At 34.1% G+C, this 17,272-nt stretch overlaps 1 protein-coding gene across 11 annotated transcripts in view; it reads right to left on the reverse strand.

Annotated features, from left to right (window-relative positions):
• Positions 1-17,272, reverse strand: part of SP4 (Sp4 transcription factor) — a 118,356-nt gene that overhangs the window by 19,985 nt on the left and 81,099 nt on the right. For all 11 annotated transcript variants that reach the window (XR_012132256.1, XR_005062273.2, XM_037021994.2 and 8 more), the window contains one exon: positions 14,224-14,423. Coding sequence is in view for 9 of the 11 variants with exons in the window: in XM_037021994.2 (XP_036877889.1) it covers positions 14,224-14,423 (200 nt within the window). In the remaining 2 variants the exon portion in view is untranslated. The remainder of the gene's footprint in view (positions 1-14,223; positions 14,424-17,272) is intronic.

Raw genomic sequence — 17,272 nt, forward strand, 5'->3', positions numbered from 1 at the left:
CAGCCAACATCATACTTAACAGTGAAAGCTGAAAGCTTTTCCCCTAACATCAGGAACAAGACAAGGATGCCCACTCTTCCCGCTTTTTCAACATAGTACTGAAGGTCCTAGCCATGGCAATTAGACAAAACAAAGAAATACAAGGTATCCAGATTGGTAAGGAAGAAGTCAAACTGTCACTATCTGCAGATGACATGATACTGTACATTAAAAAACCCTAAGGAATCTACTCCAAAACTACTAGAACTAGTATCTGAATTCAGCAAAGTTGCAGGATACAAAATTAATACACAGATATCTGTTGCATTCCTATACACTGACAATGAACTAGCAGAAAGAGAAATCAGGAAAACAATTCCATTCACATTTGCATCAAAAAGAATAAAATACCTAGGAATAAACCTAACCAAGGAAGTGAAAGACCTACACACTGGGAACTACAAGACACTCTTAATCTCTTAATTAAAGAAAACACTAATAAATGGAAATTCATCCCATGCTCTTGGGTAGGAAGAATTAATATTATCAGTATGGCCATCCTGCCTAAAGCAATCTACAGATTCAATGCAATCTCTATCAGAATACCAACAGCATTCTTCAATGAACTGGAACAAATAGTTCTAAAATTCATATGGAACTACCAAAGACCCTGAATAGCCAAAGCAATCCTGAGAAAGAAGAATAAAGCAGGGGGGATCTTGCTTCTCAATTTCATGCTCTACTGCAAAGCCACAGTAATCAAGACAATTTGGTACTGGCACAAGAACAGACCCATAGACCAGTGGAACAGAATAGAGTCCTGATATTAACCCAAACACATATGGTCAATTAATATATGATAAAGGAGCCATGGACATACAATGGGGGAAATGACAGCCTCTTCAACAGCTGGTGTTGGCAAAACTGGACAGCTACATGTAAGAGAATGAAACTAGATCATTGTCTAACCCCATACACAAAAGTAAACTCAAAATGGATTAAAGACCTGAACGTAAGTCATGAAACCTTAACTCTTAGAAAAACACATAGGCAAAAATCTCTTTGACATAAACATGGGCAACTTCTTCATGAACATATCTCACCAGGCAAGGGAAACAAAAGCAAAAAATGAACAAGTGGGACTATATCAAACTAAAAAGCTTCTGTACTGCAAAGGACACCATCAATAGAACCAAAAGGCATCCTACAGTATGGGAGAATATATTCATAAATGATATATCCAATAAAGGGTCGACATTCAAAATATATAAGGAGCTCACACACCTCAACAAACAAAAGGCAAATAATGCAATTAAAAAATGAGCAGAGGATCTGAACAGAGACTTCTCCAAAGAAGAAATTCAGATGGCTAACAGGCACATGAAAACATGCTCCACATCACTAGTCATGCAAATTAAATGCATGCAAATTAAAACCAAAATGAGATATCACCTCACAACAGTTAGGATGGCCACCATCCAAAAGACAAACAACAACACATGTTGGCAAGGATGATGTGGAGAAAGGGGAACCCTCCTACACTGCTGGTGGGAATGTAAATTAGTTCAACCATTGTGGAAAGCAGTATGGAGGTTCCTCAAAAAGATCAAAATAAAAATACCATTTGACCCAGGAATTCCCCTCCTAGGAATTTACCCTAAGAATGCAGCAGTTCAGTTTGAAAAAGACATATGTACCCCTATGTTTATCGCAGCACTATTTACAATAGCCAAGAAATAGAAGCAACCTAAGTGTCCATCAGTATATTAATGGATAAAGAAGATGTGGTACATATAAACAATGGAATATTATTCAGCCATAAGAAGAAAACAAATCCTACCATTTGCAACAACATGGATGGAGCTAGAGGGTATTATGCTCAGTGAAATTAGCCAGGCAGAGAAAGACAAGTTATCAATGATTTCACTCATCTGTGGAGTATAAGAACAAAGAAAAAACTAAGGGAGCAAAACAGCAGCAGACTCACAGAACCCAAGAGTGGACTAACAGTTACCAAAGGGAAAGGGACTGGGGAGGATGAGTGGGAAGGGAGGGATAAGGGGGAAAATGGGGCATTATGATTAGCACACATAATGTAGTGTGGGGGACATGGGAAAGGCACTATATAGAGAGAAGACAAGTAATGATTCTATAGCATCTTAGTACACTGATGGACAGTGACTGTAATGGGGCATGTGGGGGGTACCTGATAATAGGGGAATCTAGTAACCATAATGTTGTTCAAGTAATTGTACATTAACGATATCAAAAGAAAAAAATAAAAAATAATACAAATAAACATAAAAATAAAATACATAAAATAAAATAAAAAAGAAAAACCTTGAAAAAAAAAAGAATGCAGGAGCCCAGTTTCAAAAAGACACATACACACCTATGTTTATTGCAGCACTATTTATAATAACCAAGAAATGGAAGCAACCTAAGTGTCCATCAGTAGATGAACGGATAAAGATGTGGTACGTATACACAATGGAATATTATTCAGCCATAAGAAGGAAACAAATCCTACCATTTGCAATAACATGGATGGAGCTGGAGGGTATTATGCTCAGTGAAATTAGCCAGGCAGAGAAAGACTAGTATCAAATGATTTCACTCATCTGTGGAGTATAAGAACAAAGCAAAAACTGAAGGAACAAAACAGCAGCAGAAGCACAGAACCCAAGAATGGACTAACAGTTACCAAAGGGAGAGGGACTGGGGGGGATGTGTGGGAAGGGAGGGATAAGGGGGAAAAGGGGCATTACAATTAGCACACACAGTGTAGGGGGGTGGCACGAGGAAAGCAGTATAGCACAAAGAAGAGAAGCAGTGATTCTATAGCATCTTACTATGCTTATGAACAATGACTGTAATGGGGTATATATGGTGGGGTCTTGATAATGGGGGGAGTCTAGCAACCACAATGTTGTTCATGTAATTGTACATTAATGACACCAAAATATAAAAAATTAAAAAATTAAAAAAAGAAGTCAATCAACTTCTTAAGACTTCAGTTTAGTTCTTATTTATAAATAGACAGGGTTGCACAAAATCATTCTTAGGAGTTCCTCTGGCTCTAAACCCTAGTATCCTTGGTAGAGTTAGGAGTAAGTTCCATGATACTGAGATATACACATTGACACCAGAGAGAAAACTGTTTTAGATTCTTAAACGAAAATTAGAAAATCTTCCTTTTTTAACACTGCAATTTCTCAGATGTTTGAGAAACAAAGTCTGTCTCACTTTTAAAAAGTTAATTTTAATTTATAAACAGTGAAATTCACTTTTAGTATATAGTTCTATGAGTTTTCACAAATGCTTTGTCATGCAAGCCATCACCAAACTAAAAATATAGTTACCACTTTCAAAAATTCTTTCACAATTCTTCGTTATAGTCAAAATTTTCCCTCCTCCCTTTTGCCTAGAAAACACTTATCTGCTCTGTCTGTATAGTTTTTTCAGTAGCATAATATAAATGGAATAACATATATAAATGGGTAGCCCTTTGATGCAGGCACATTTCACTTAGCATAATGTATCTGAATTTCATCTATGTAGTTATGTGTATTTATAATTCATTCTTCCACATTGGGGACTAATATTCCACTGTATGGATACACACTGGTTTGCAAATTGGCCCTATACACAAAGGGCAGGCACAGAGCAAATTAGGAGGCAGCCCATTCCAGATTGGTAGGTGAGTTTTTAATAAGGAAGAGAACTTAACAGGGCTTGTCTTGGGTGGCTCCAAGACCATGAGATTTCTATGTCCACCCACCCATCAAATCTTAAAAGTTTATAGAGGCCTTAAGTGGGTTCAGTCACATATACCACCCAGAGAGTCTCAGCACCACCATAGTCTCGCAAGGCTATGTCCTTGAAACAGTTCCCACTGTGAGAACAGTGAACAGAATATATACTTCAAGGACAGGGGAAAGGGGGATGAGGAGCCTCTGGCTGCCCAAGTCCAGCTTACAGGCCAACCAGCAGCCATGTTCTCTTGATAATGTCCCCCAAGAATGTACCACAATTTTTTGCCCATTAATCAATTGAAGGACATTTGGGTTGTTTCAAATTTGGGGTGATGATAAATCTGCTATAAATATTCAGAGCTTTTTGTGTGAACAGTATTTATTTCTGTGGGGTGAATACTAAGAAGCAGATCGTTAGGTCATATGTTAAGTGTATGTTTAACTTTACTAGGAAAATTCCAAAATGTTTTCCAAAGGTTCTATGCCATTTTGCATTCCTACCAGCACTGTATCAGAGTTTCAGTTCTGCATTCTCACCATTACTTCTAATTATGAAGACTTTGGTGTTCTTGCTTTTAATTTTAGCCATTCTAATAGGTGTATATTGATATCTCATTGTGATTTTAATTTGCATTTCCCAAATAATAGATGATGTTGGACATCTTTTCATGTGCTTGTCACATGTACATCCTCTTTAATGAAGTGTCCCAATCCTTTGCTGATATTTTATGCTGATTTTTTTACATTTAGGCTGTTTGTTTACCTATTGGAGAGTCTTGAGAATTCTACATATATTATCTTGTGTTCTCATTCTCTTAACAGGATCTTTCAGAGAGCAACACTTTTTAGTTTTTATGAAGTCTAACTTATCACGATTCTTTTAGTATGGATTGTGCTTTTCATATTATATTAAAAACTCAAGCCTAATTTAAGATCACCAAGATTTTGTTCTATCTTTTATTCAAAAAGTTTTTAAAGATTCAGGTTTTAGATTTAGGTCTGAATGATTTTGAGTTAGTTTTTATAAAAGATACAAGGTATGTAGGTCAAAGTTCTTTATTTTTTTGCCTGTGGCTGTCCAATTCTTCCACATCATTTATTGAGACTACCCTTTCTCCACTAATTGTTTTTGCATTGTAAGTCAGTTTCTGGACTCTATTCTGTCTTATTTTTCACCAAAAATAGGTTTGTATTTCAACAAAAATAATCACAGTGTTGATTATTGTAGCTTTATAGGAAAACTTGAAATCATGTAGTTGAATCAGTGAGCTTTGTATTTCTTTTAAAATTGTTTTGGCCACTCTTAATTATTTTTGCCTTTCATATAAATTTTAGAATCAGTCTGCTATCTATAAAATGCTGCTAGGTTTTTTAAAAGGATTGCTTTGAATCTGTATATATATACTTGAGAGAACTGATACCAAAACAATATTGGGCCACCAAATCCACTGATAAGTCTCTGTCTCCTCATGAATGTAGGCCATCTTCAATTCCTTTCGTCATTTAATTTTCAGCATACCTATCTTGTATATGTTTTGTTAAGATTTATAGCATAGTGTTTCACTCTTTCTATCCTATTTTAAATAACACTCTGAAACTAAGTATCCAGTTGTTCATTGCTAGTATTTAGAAACACAATTTACTATGTATATTCACCTTCTATCTTGTACTTTTGCCAAATTCACTTATAGTCCTAATAGCTTTTTTGTAGATGCCATGCATTTTTCTAAATAGAAAATCAGGTTGTTTGTAAATAAAGACCTTCCCTCTTGATCCAAGGTTTATTCAGAAATGTGGTAATTTCCAAATATTTGGAGATTTCCTAGATATTTTGTTATTGACTTCTTGTTTAATTCCATTATGATCTGAGAATACATTTTATATGATTTTTATTTTTAGGGTGTATCTCATGGTTCTGAATATATGGTCCATCTTTATGAATGTTCCATATGCTCTTCAATAAAATATGTGTTATGTCACAAACAGCTAGAGTACTCTATAAATGTCAGGGCAAGTGGACAGAAAATGTTCTATATACTTTCTGATATTCCATCTACTTGTTCTATCAATTAAGAAAAGGGTATCTAAGAAAAGGGTATCAATTCTACAAGAGTAATTAGGGATTAGTCTATTTTTCCTTTCAGTTTCTGCTTCATATATTTTGGAGCTGTGTTGTTAGATCCATATTACAATTAGAACTGTTATGTCTTCATGTAAAGTGACCTATTCATTATTATGGAATGTCCTGCTATATCTAGTAATTTTGTTTTATTAAGTCTATTTTGCCTGCTATTAATATACCAATTTAAGCTTTCTTTTGATTCGTCTTTGAAAGTTCTATTTTTTCTACCCTTTTTAATTTATCCATATGATTATATTTAAAGTGGGTTTTTAGTAGACAGTATATAACTAGGTATTTTTAAATGCAATTTGACAATATCTTCTAATTGCTATGTTTAGATCATTTATATTAAATGTAATCACTGATTTAATTAGATTTAAATCTATCATTTTGTTGTCTGTTTTTGATCTCTGCCCTCTGTTTTTTCATCTTTCTGTTCCCCTTTCCTCCTTTCTTTTGGATTATTTGAATACTGTTTAGTAGTCTATTTTAATTTATTCCCACTTTGCCTGAATCTCTGTTTTTAGTAGTTGATATAGGGATTACAATATACACTATCTAAATTTTCACAATATATATGGCAATTTCTATATTTTCACAGTAAAACAAAGAAGCTTTTCAACTGAATAGGTTTCATTAGTTCCCTACTGTTATATTTACTATATGCATTCAAAAAAAAAAAATCCATCAGTGTTAAATTTTTACCTTAAACATATTTCTAAAAATTTAAGCACAGGAATAATAGCCAGCTATATCTACCAAGGTATTTACCATTTCTTTTGTTCTTCCTTATTAAATGCCAAATTTCCCTCCGGTATCATTTCCTTTCAGCCTGAAGAACTCCTTTTGGCCTTTCTTTGGAGCAGAGCTCATGGCACCAAATTCTCTTAGTATTTTTTCTTCTGAAAAATCCTTATTATTTTTTTGTCTTTGTTATTGAAGATATTTTCATTAGATATAAAACACTGAGTTGACAATCCTTTTCTTTTTCTGGTCTCCACGGTTTCTGAACAGAAACATTCATCATTTCAATTTTTATTCCTCTATATGTAATGTGTCATTTCTTTTCTGGCTCCTTTCAAGTTGCTTTCTTTCCCTTCAATTCCTGAGAAGATTATGACATATCTGGTCCTGGTTTTCCGTCAGTTCCTGTTTGGGATTCAATGAGCTTCTTAAATCTAATTTACTCTTAATATCAGAAGTCTTAGTCATTATTTCTTCAAATATTTCTCTACATTAATCTTTTCCTCCTCTCCTTCTGAAGCTTCAATGACACCAATTGTATTACTGTTCTACAGGTCCCTGAGGCCCAGTTCATTTTCCCCCCAATCCTTTTCTTCTTTGTTCTTCAGACTATAACGTCTGACTTCAAATTCCTGACTCTCTTCTATGTTATCTCTTCATTTGCTATTGAGCTCATCTAGTGAACTTTTAACTTTGAATACTGCATTTTTCAGTTCTAAAATTACCAGTTAGTTCTTTCATTAAAAGTTCCAATTTTGCTGCTGAAAACTGCCTTTCTTCTTATTTCAAGCATGTTTATAATAGTTACTTTCAAGTCTCTGATAATCCAACATGTAGATCATCTTGACACAATTTTACTTGGTTCATAATACATTGAATAATTTTGGACTGTATCTTGGACATTTTGGATATTACTGTTGTGGTGATTCTGGGTCCTATTACAAATCCTCTAGAAAATGTTAAGTTTTTGTTTTAGCAGGCAATCAACCCATTTAAGTTCAGACTGAAAGTTTTATTTTGCCTTCTCTGGACAGTAGTTCCAATATTAGTTCACTTTCAAAGACTTTGTTATGCTGTTTGGGTCTGCTCAGCATATTGGGAATTAGGTGGTGCTTTATAAGAGAGTCAGTATTTTAAGGGCTTTGTCATGGTTCTCTGAATCTGTTCTATACATGTGCAGCTCAGGAGTGAGACCAGAACTTACTATGTTCTATACAGAAAATTAAGAGTGACCTTTTACAGATGTCTCCAAAATTTCCTTCAGGCTTTCCAATCCCCTTTCCTGGTTTTTCTGGTATCCCTTTTCCTGGTTCTTCTGGCCAGAAAGCCAGAATTCTTGAGCCTTCCTGTAACCATCCTGCACATACACATTATTGGCATCACCTTCAGAGTAAAATGGCCAGGGAAAAAAATTAATGGTGATACTCCTCACATTCACTAGAAAGCAAAGGGCCCATTTCCTAGTTCCTCTGGCCAGGTAGATTTTCTCAGGCTTTAGACGCCTATGCTGCCCCTATTGCGGTGCAACCTACAAACAGGGCTGGGCTTTGAGGCATAGGAGCTCCTTTCCCCTTTCCTCGTTTCTCTGGCTAAATATACATGGTTTTTCTCACCATGTTTGCTACCTACATCTTCTATTCAATGCCCACAGGGTCAAAGCTGGGAGACAAAGGAGGGAAAAAAAATCTTGTGAAATTTACTTTTGTTATACATACATTGTTATACAAGTTTTGATTGTATCAAATTTCTGCAAACTAGAATAGAGATTATCAAGGAAGAGGATATATTCTAGAAGAGAGCCAATCTGTTTTCCATAGAACTCTGCAGAAGTCTGGGACTCAAAATGGGAGAGCGGAGGCATGAAATATAAAACAATATAATTAAGGCCTATACATGGACTACTAACCACATATCAAAAACTAGGTGACACCATATGAGGATTTGTATTCTAAATGTGGTCCCACTGTGTATTATTGTATTTTGGTAATTAGATATCTTCCGATGTAACACACAGTGTCTCTACCCAGTTGCCTAAAATGAAAGCTACTACTTCATAGAGCTTTTATAATCCTTCACTTATAAATGTTCAACAGTTATCATTATTAATGTGAACCAAGGATCACTGCAAAGTTCAGGGAAGACTACAGCATCAAAAACGCAGTATACAGACAAAAAAATGATACTGGAGGAAAAAGAAGTATTAAAAAAAATTCTAGCCAGAAAATACAGATTTTCAGCAAGCTCATGCAGCTACACACTAGGAACAGGATGCAATAAAAAAGAAACAATAAAGGAAAACCCCTTGGAAATTAAAAAAATTCAGTAGGAATAGTTGAAGACAAAAGATAAGAATTTCACAGAAAATAAAGTACAAAGACAAAAAGACAAAAAAAAGAGAAATGCTTTAAGATTAAAAAAAAATCAACACAGTCCAACTTACATCTAGTTTCAGTCCAAAAATAAAGAATAAAAAGAAGAGAATAAGAGAGGGGGTGAAGAGTAGGTGGAGGAGGATCCAGAGTTGAAGAATCTAACCAGTTCTCAAAATAAATGAAAATCTATGCCTACATACATATTTATGAAATTAATATAACATCAAAGATTAAAACAAGCTCCTATAATTAAAAAAAACAGGATGGGACATGTCAAAAGAACAGAGGAGGCAACATAAAATAACTTCAAATGGACAAAGATGGAATAATTTGAGCAAAAAATAATATATTGAATATAACCCCAAAAATAAAATACTCATGAGTCCATATTTAATATAAATAAGTGACTGAATAAACAAATAATTGGGGAAGAAGGTATAAATCTTCCTTACAGGAGCGTCATCACCAAAAACTGTTCAAGCAATTCAGGATATAACAAAATGACCTTTAGAATGCCACAGTAACTGCAGCAGGCAAGGAACAATGAGGAATGCTAAAACTGAAATGTTAGCATTTTCTTTAAAGAGAACAGGATATTTGCATAGACTCAAAGAACCCCACCCACCCGAAAATATTTACTAATTATTGTGGTTGTTTCAATCTATGTCCACTAATTCTTTGCTACTTCTCCCTCCAGTAGGTGGAGCTTAATGTACCTTCCCTTTTTTATCTATGGGCTGGACTTAATGATTTGCTTCTAATAAACAGAGTACAGAAAGAAAAACATAACTTCACAGTGGAGATACCTGGTATAGACTGTCTTAACCAATTCACCAAGGTCAACATCAACAATAAGAAGACATCAACATCATGATACCTGATCTGATGTGATGCAAAAGGCAATGATGTCTTTGATAGTCTTCCCAATAATAATTCATAACATCAACCTTATGAGAAAATATCAAACCCAAAATTGAGAGAGATTTAACCAAATACCTAATCTTTGTAAGTATAAAGGAAAGATAAAAAAATTTTACAGATTTCAGGACACCAAAGAGCTATAACAAATGCAATGTAGTATTCTGTACTGAATCTTGGAACAGTATTTGTGGAAAAGTCTGTAATTTAGTTAATAATATTGTACCAATATTAATTTCCTAGATTTCATAAGTTATTGTAGTTTGGAAAGGGTTAGTATTAGACGAAGCTGGGAGAAGGGTATATGAAAACCTTCTGTTTTATCTTTGTAATTCTTCTGTCATATTATTTCAAAACAAATTATAAGTAAGTAAATAAGTTATTAAAAGTTAAAGGGGCAAAATTAGGTCACCTATAAAAAAGCAAGAAAAGAGTAACAATGCACTTCTTATTAGTAAAAGAGAGGCAAGAAGGCAATAGAGCAGTGCCACTGATGCTTTCAGTGAATATAATTTTCAATTTAGAATTCTATGTTGGCTTAAACAACTATGAAGGGCAAAGCAACATAAAAACATTGTCAAAGCAAATTTACATCCCAATGTTCTATTGTAGGAAGCATTTCAGAATGTTTTCCAGAAACCAAGTAAACCAAGAACAATGAAAATGTGAGATCTGGAGAACACTGGATCTAAACCAATGAGCTGGGGAGAGATGTCTGAAGATTATTGCTGTGCAGCAGCCCTAGAGAGGAATCAGACTGTGATTCCTCCAAGAATAAGAAGCAATTGGATGGAGTTGATACTATTCTTGAAAACCTGAGTAACAAAGGAGGTGAAAAAGTTAGCCAATACAAGGGGTTGGGAAAAAGCAATTAGAAACTTCAAGAAAAAACAAAAACACAGAAAAGGGTATGTAATCACAGTGTATTATATATTCATAATATAATTATTACTTACCAGTTACTAAGCTATTAAAACAAGGAGAAAGTGCTTATTGAAGATAATGTAAGCATTTTAACACCAAGAGAGAAAAAGACAGTAAAATTTTAGATGAGAAGCTAAGGTGAAAGGGACTGGAAATAAAGGTCAGAAAAACTAATATCCATATCACAGGGTGATGAGAAAAGAGATAATATCTGGCCTGCAAACAGTTTTTTGTTTTTAAAAATTGCAAGTCATCAGATATTGCAAAGTGAGGTAAATTCTTAACTCTCAATGTAAGAAATCAATACATGGTGTCTAATATTGATAGATCAATAAGTATCAATAATAAGCCTATTAGTTATATGACATTTAGCATATTAAGTAGAAGAAAAACATAAGAATAGTTAAAATATTAAATATGGTTTTCTCTGGGAAGTAAAACAAGGGGCGGAACAAAACAGTGCTTAACATGGAAATCCCTTCTATATGATTTGATTTTTAAACAGCATATACATGTTCCACTTGGAATTTTATTTTATTTTTCAAAAGCAAAAATTCTGTAGTATTTTCAACACAGAATAAAAACAACTCATTGACTCATTTATAATAAGATGCTGAGTTTCTGGCTTAGTGTAGTGGCTGAGAATTAAATAAACATGGTTCTTGCCATGGATGGCCAAGGCTTTCAACTTAACACATTAAATGCTTAATCAACACTTATTTGTTTCAGAAGATATGGTTTCATATTCTTTTCAACAACTTTAATAAACACTTAAAAGTTATTATATTAAATCTTTAAAAGTAAATAAATATACTGACATTTAAGCTTAACATTTTTCAATTTTGTGTATGATGTATTCAAGAAATTTGAAACACTGAAAGTAAGCTTGAAGTTATATATGATTCTGAATTATTCAACCCAGTAGCAGATAATATTGGTATGGATAATTTTTTTTAAAAGAGAAGAAAATATGTGCTCCCAATCATTAATATTTCATTTTGAAGTATGTGTGTATATAAATCCTTGGATAAATTTACTTTGTTTATCTATGTGAGTATGGAGTATGACTAAGAGGCTTTAAAACTCATATTTTCTTAAATAAATTATGAAATCACAATGTGAGATTTCATAAGAAATCATTTTTCAAGTCAAAGAAATCATTTTTCTTGGCTTCCCTAACCTGTCCCACTGCTAATCCACAGTGAAAATACTGCATCCTCTTATGATGACAAGTTTTTTTCAAACTAGGAATCAACATTGTTACATGAATACTCACAACATATTTGCCAGTTTCAATGGTAAAATGGCATTAGAAGCTCCATTGTGGTCCCACACAGATACATTTTAAAACTTTTATTTTTTAGCATAATGCTAACTCAGGGATTGAAGCCAGTAGTCTAATACTCAACTTCATCTCTAATTTATGTACATATTAAACTAAATTTTTTACTTACGAGTTTTAATAGACAACTTTTTTTTCTGAGTCTACTTTCTAATCTGTAAAATGGATTTAATTTCTATCTCAGAGTGTTACTACTGTTAGAATCAAATAAGACAATATATTTGAAACATCTGATCTATGGTAGCTGACAATAAATGTCAATTCTATTTCCCCTTTTGTCCCACATGTACGTACCTTGGCAAAAAGTGAAAGACTAAGTTGAAATTTATCCAAATTATTAATTTATTTATTAAATACTGAGTTCCAAATATTTTTCAGACATATTCTAAATAGGACAGGTGTTCCACGCAGAAAAAAAAAAAAAGAACACTGCCCTACCAAATATCAAGACTTAATATAAGCCTCTGGTAATTAAAATAGTATTGTATTGGTATAGGAACTGACAAACAGATAAAAGCTTCAAAACAGCATCCACAAATTAAACCACTCTTAAAGGGGCTTTTAATATATGAGAGAAGTCTCATTATAAATCAATGGAGAAAGAATGAGCTATTCAAGAAATAGCTTTCCACATGGAAAAAAATGCAATTATATATCCCCATTTCATCCCATCATCATTAAAAAAAAAAAATTCTAGACTGACAAAAGGCCAAACTAACAAAAACAAAACTTTAAGCCATTAGAAGAAAATATTTTTTAAAATTTTAGAATCTTCAGATGGGAGAGAATTTCATTTAAAAAAAGAAAGCAAAAGAAAATACAAAACTTCCATATTATAAAAGATAGCACAAAAATAAAAGATTAGCAATATACAGGGAAACTGTAACATATAAATCATTAAGAAAAACAAGAACCCAAAAAATGAGCAAGGAAATCATCACAGAAAAAGAAATATAACTGACCAATAAACAAACATGAGAAAATGCTTAATCTCACTGATAATAGGGAAAATGCTAATTAAAAAATGAGAAATTATTTTAGATGGACAAAAGCCTTCAAAGTCTGATACTATGGAGTATTGGTCATCACAGAGCAAACTGGAAACTCTCAATAACTGCTAGTGAAAAGATGGTAACAGCCACTTCAGAGACTCTTGAGTGGTTACCTAGCAAAACCAAACACACACCACACTCTCTATGATCCAATGATTTTTCCTTTCATACATGTTCACTGTATGTTTACAGAAGCAAAGTTTGTGATAGCAAAAACCTAGCAATAATCTGAACAGTATAGCAAATGGATTAATACAAGTTTAGTAGAGTCATATGATAGAACACTATATAACAGTTAAAAGAAATACACACATATATACAATGTGTACATATATATGAACTCGGAAAGATCTTAAAACATAATTATAAGTGCAATTATGCTGTAATATGTATCATTTATGTAAAATTTCTTAACAAAAACACTTTTACATATATATCCATCAACAATATATGTAAGAGTATTAAAACTGTACTGAAAGCTTACACTTCAATGGTAACTTCTCTTTGAGAAGCAGTAAGACAAAGATGTCAACTTTATATGACTTGTTTATTAAATGACATATTAACAGCTGTCAGTTCTGAGTGAGAGTTAGGTGGGTATTTGTTTTCTTACTCTTGATACTCCAATTTTCTGGATTGTAAAAAAAAAAGCTAATAAAGGACACCAAAAGGATCATAATTAAACATTCTTTTAACTATTTAAATACTGACAAAATGTAATATGTGAATTCAACATACTAAGAATACAAGATAAGCAAATGAAATAAATTTCAGGTTATGTATTTATGCTGATAAAATCCATAAAAAGTAGAATATGTCTTGGAAATGAGGCAAAGAATTTTGATCTTAAATATCCTCCATTTAATTGATAAAGCAAATCCTCTCTTTAATTTGTCCATTTGAAAGCATTAATTTACACATTTCCAATTTGATAACTTAAACTATTGCTAAAATTTTCATCTAAGCACTGAAAAAAATAAGTAAAAAGTACAAGTCCTAAAATAAACCAACTAACCTGTATGGGTTCTTCTATGTCTCTGAAGCTCATCACTCCTTGTGAATCTTTTGCCACAAAACATCCAGTTGCACACAAATGGTCTTTCTCCAGTATGCCAGCGAAGATGTGCTCGCAGGTGAGATGTTTTGCCATAAACTTTTCCACATCCTTCAATATGACAGATATGCTGTTTCTTTTTTCCTGGTTCATTACTGCCTCTAACAAAAACAAAAAAATAAACATTAATTACACTCCCAAACACCAATCTTATAATTATAGAAAAATAAAAGAGAATCAAGTTTATTAAATGATGCTTTCTGAATGGGTTTTTTAAATCATGATGCTGTAACTGTATGTATAACTGTAAGTATGAACTCAAAACTGCTATGAAAACACATTAATCTCAGACAGTTCATCTTCTCCCTTGGACATCATGTTCCTTCCCTAGTAGGTTTTTCCTTTGGGAAAAAAATCTCTTTACGATTTTCAAGACACTTGAAAATTCTTCTCTAAAATACCAAAAGGTTGGTAATCCCCATTTGAAAGTATGAGACACCGAATTTCATTTACAGCAAGACAGCTTGAAGATTTCCATGGACCTACTCCCCTTTACTGCTGAAAATTACAAAAACAAACCTAACAAATACCACTTCAGTCTCTGGAAATGACCCTAAAAGCACATAGCAAATAAATGTTTGTTCAAGAAAATCAAATTGAATTTGGTAAGAATGGTGACAGTCTGTGGTATCTAAATCAAAACCTAAGCCCTCTCTCCCTTCCACCTACCCCTTGATACCGACACACTACAGACTGGTGTAGCCAAGAGGAGGTCTCCTTCTCCTCCCACCTTCCTGTTGGTGGGTTATCCCTCTAGGAGGGGCAAAACACCATCATTTCTCATTCTACCCCAGGCTATCTGTTGCTGAAGCTAAGTTCCAGACAAGTATGGCTGACAGGCACTCCCTTCTTCCACCCAAACCTAATTCCTGAGACATGAGCTCTAGCTTGGCTAGGGCATGATGAAATTACTGGGGATCAGATCACCCTTGACACAGCTCATTTGAGATTCATAAGTCAGGGGTTCCAAGCAAGGAGAGGCAAGCCAAGTAAACCTGAAGCTATTGTTGCCTCCTGCTACTAAGTACTCAGCTTTGAGAGAAGGGATGTCCTTCAGAGAGAAATGTGCCACACTACCCAACCCTCACTTCAAGGGCCATGACACAGAGTTTTTGGCCAACAGGAAAGCACACACAACACAGAAAAAGAGTCCCAAATCTCTTCCCAAAGGCAATGACTTCATTTGCAACCAAGTGTAGAGAAGTTCAAGCCTAAGGGGTGCGCTTAAAAACAGTGGAGACTGTTGCAAAAGGCAATTAGGAAGAGACTTAGATTCACTGAGTAAAGGGCTAAACCGTAGGCTGGCTAAGTTCCCAGAGAGTATGAAGGAAACAGTAGCTGGGAGGAGTCAGAAAAAAACTGAAGGAAGGAGTTATCTAGCTCTTAAAAGGAATCTGATTGGATCGGTCTGTGGAGCAATATGTGCTTCAGAGCTTTGTTGAAAATAATAGAGCAATCAGTTGACAATTACTAGAGCTTAAAAGATGGATCTGATCAGTGACAGGGCAGTCAGAAAGAACCCTCTGCAAACTGCTGTCATACCAAGGTTACAAGGTCACAGTCAGCATATCCAAGTCTGCACCCACTGAGGAACAACATGCTTTGGTAGGGGAGTGGGGGAGGCATGTTGGGAGGGAAAGAGGTGTTTGAGGGGGGAAGGGAGGGGAGGGTGAATGATTTCACTAAAATAGTCCAGTCAGTCACTAAATACACAAGCAAACAATATAGTAACGAGATGGGGGTGGGGGGAGGACAGGTGGACAGTACTGAGTTACTACAATATATAATTTAGACTGTCCAGTTTCTAACAAAAAATTGTGAGACATACAAAAAACAAACAAAAAACAGAAGAGGAAAGGATAGCCTATACCCTTGAAAAAAAGCAGACAGGAGAAACTGCAAGAGCAACCAGATTTAACAGGAGTTCAAAGTAACCATTAATAAATATGTTCAAAGAACTAAATGACACCATGACAAAAGCAGCAAAGCAAGGTATAATGACAATGTCACATCAGAGACTATCAAAAAAGAGGTGGGAATGATTAAAAAACACAACTGGAAATTCTGTAGATGAAAAGTACAACTGAAATAAAATCACTAGAGGGACTCAAGAGAAGGAATAAATAGCAAAAATGAAGATGGATCAATAGAGATTATGCAATCCAAAAAGAGAGATGAAAAAGAACAAAGGTAAATGACCAGTACCAGAGAAATGTGGGACACATTAATATAAAAGAGGGAAGGGGGTAGGAGGAGAGTGGGAAGGGAAAGTATGAAGAAGAAAAAATATCAAAGAAATAATGGCTGAAAACTAAAATTCACTGAAAAACATTAATCCACACATGCATAAATTTCCACAAACTCCAAGAATAATAAATGCAGAGATCCACAAATAGGTACTTTGTTCAAAAAAATCCTGAAACCCAAAGACAAGGATAAAAGCTTGAGAGAAATAAGAGAAAAATGACTCATCACTTATAAGGAAACCCCAGTAAGATTAAGAATGAACTCAGCAGAAAAGCAATGGAGGTCACAAGAAAAGTGATGGGAAATCATTCAAGGTATTCGAGAAAGCTATCTTTCAAAATCAAGGTGAAATAAAGACATTCCCAAATAAACAAAAACACAGAATTTGCTGCTAGCAGACCTACCTACTTTTCAAGAAATACTGAAGGAAGTTCTTCAGGCTGAAAGCAAGTGAACCCAAAAAGTAATTTAAATGCACATGAACAAAGAAAAGAGAATCAGCAAAGGTTATTATATAATTATAAAGGATGGTATATTTCTTCTGTTAACTGATTTAAAAAGCAATTTCATAAAACAGTATGTAAAAGTATACTGTCAAGCCTATAACATTACACAAGTGTAATTTTTAACAACATATTTCCCAATAACAGCACAAAGGAGGTGGGCAGGACCAAAGCTGTATTGGGCTAAGGAAATGACCCCA

The sequence above is a fragment of the Manis javanica genome, chromosome 6 (genome assembly GCF_040802235.1).
Source record: "Manis javanica isolate MJ-LG chromosome 6, MJ_LKY, whole genome shotgun sequence".
Taxonomy (NCBI): domain Eukaryota; kingdom Metazoa; phylum Chordata; class Mammalia; order Pholidota; family Manidae; genus Manis; species Manis javanica.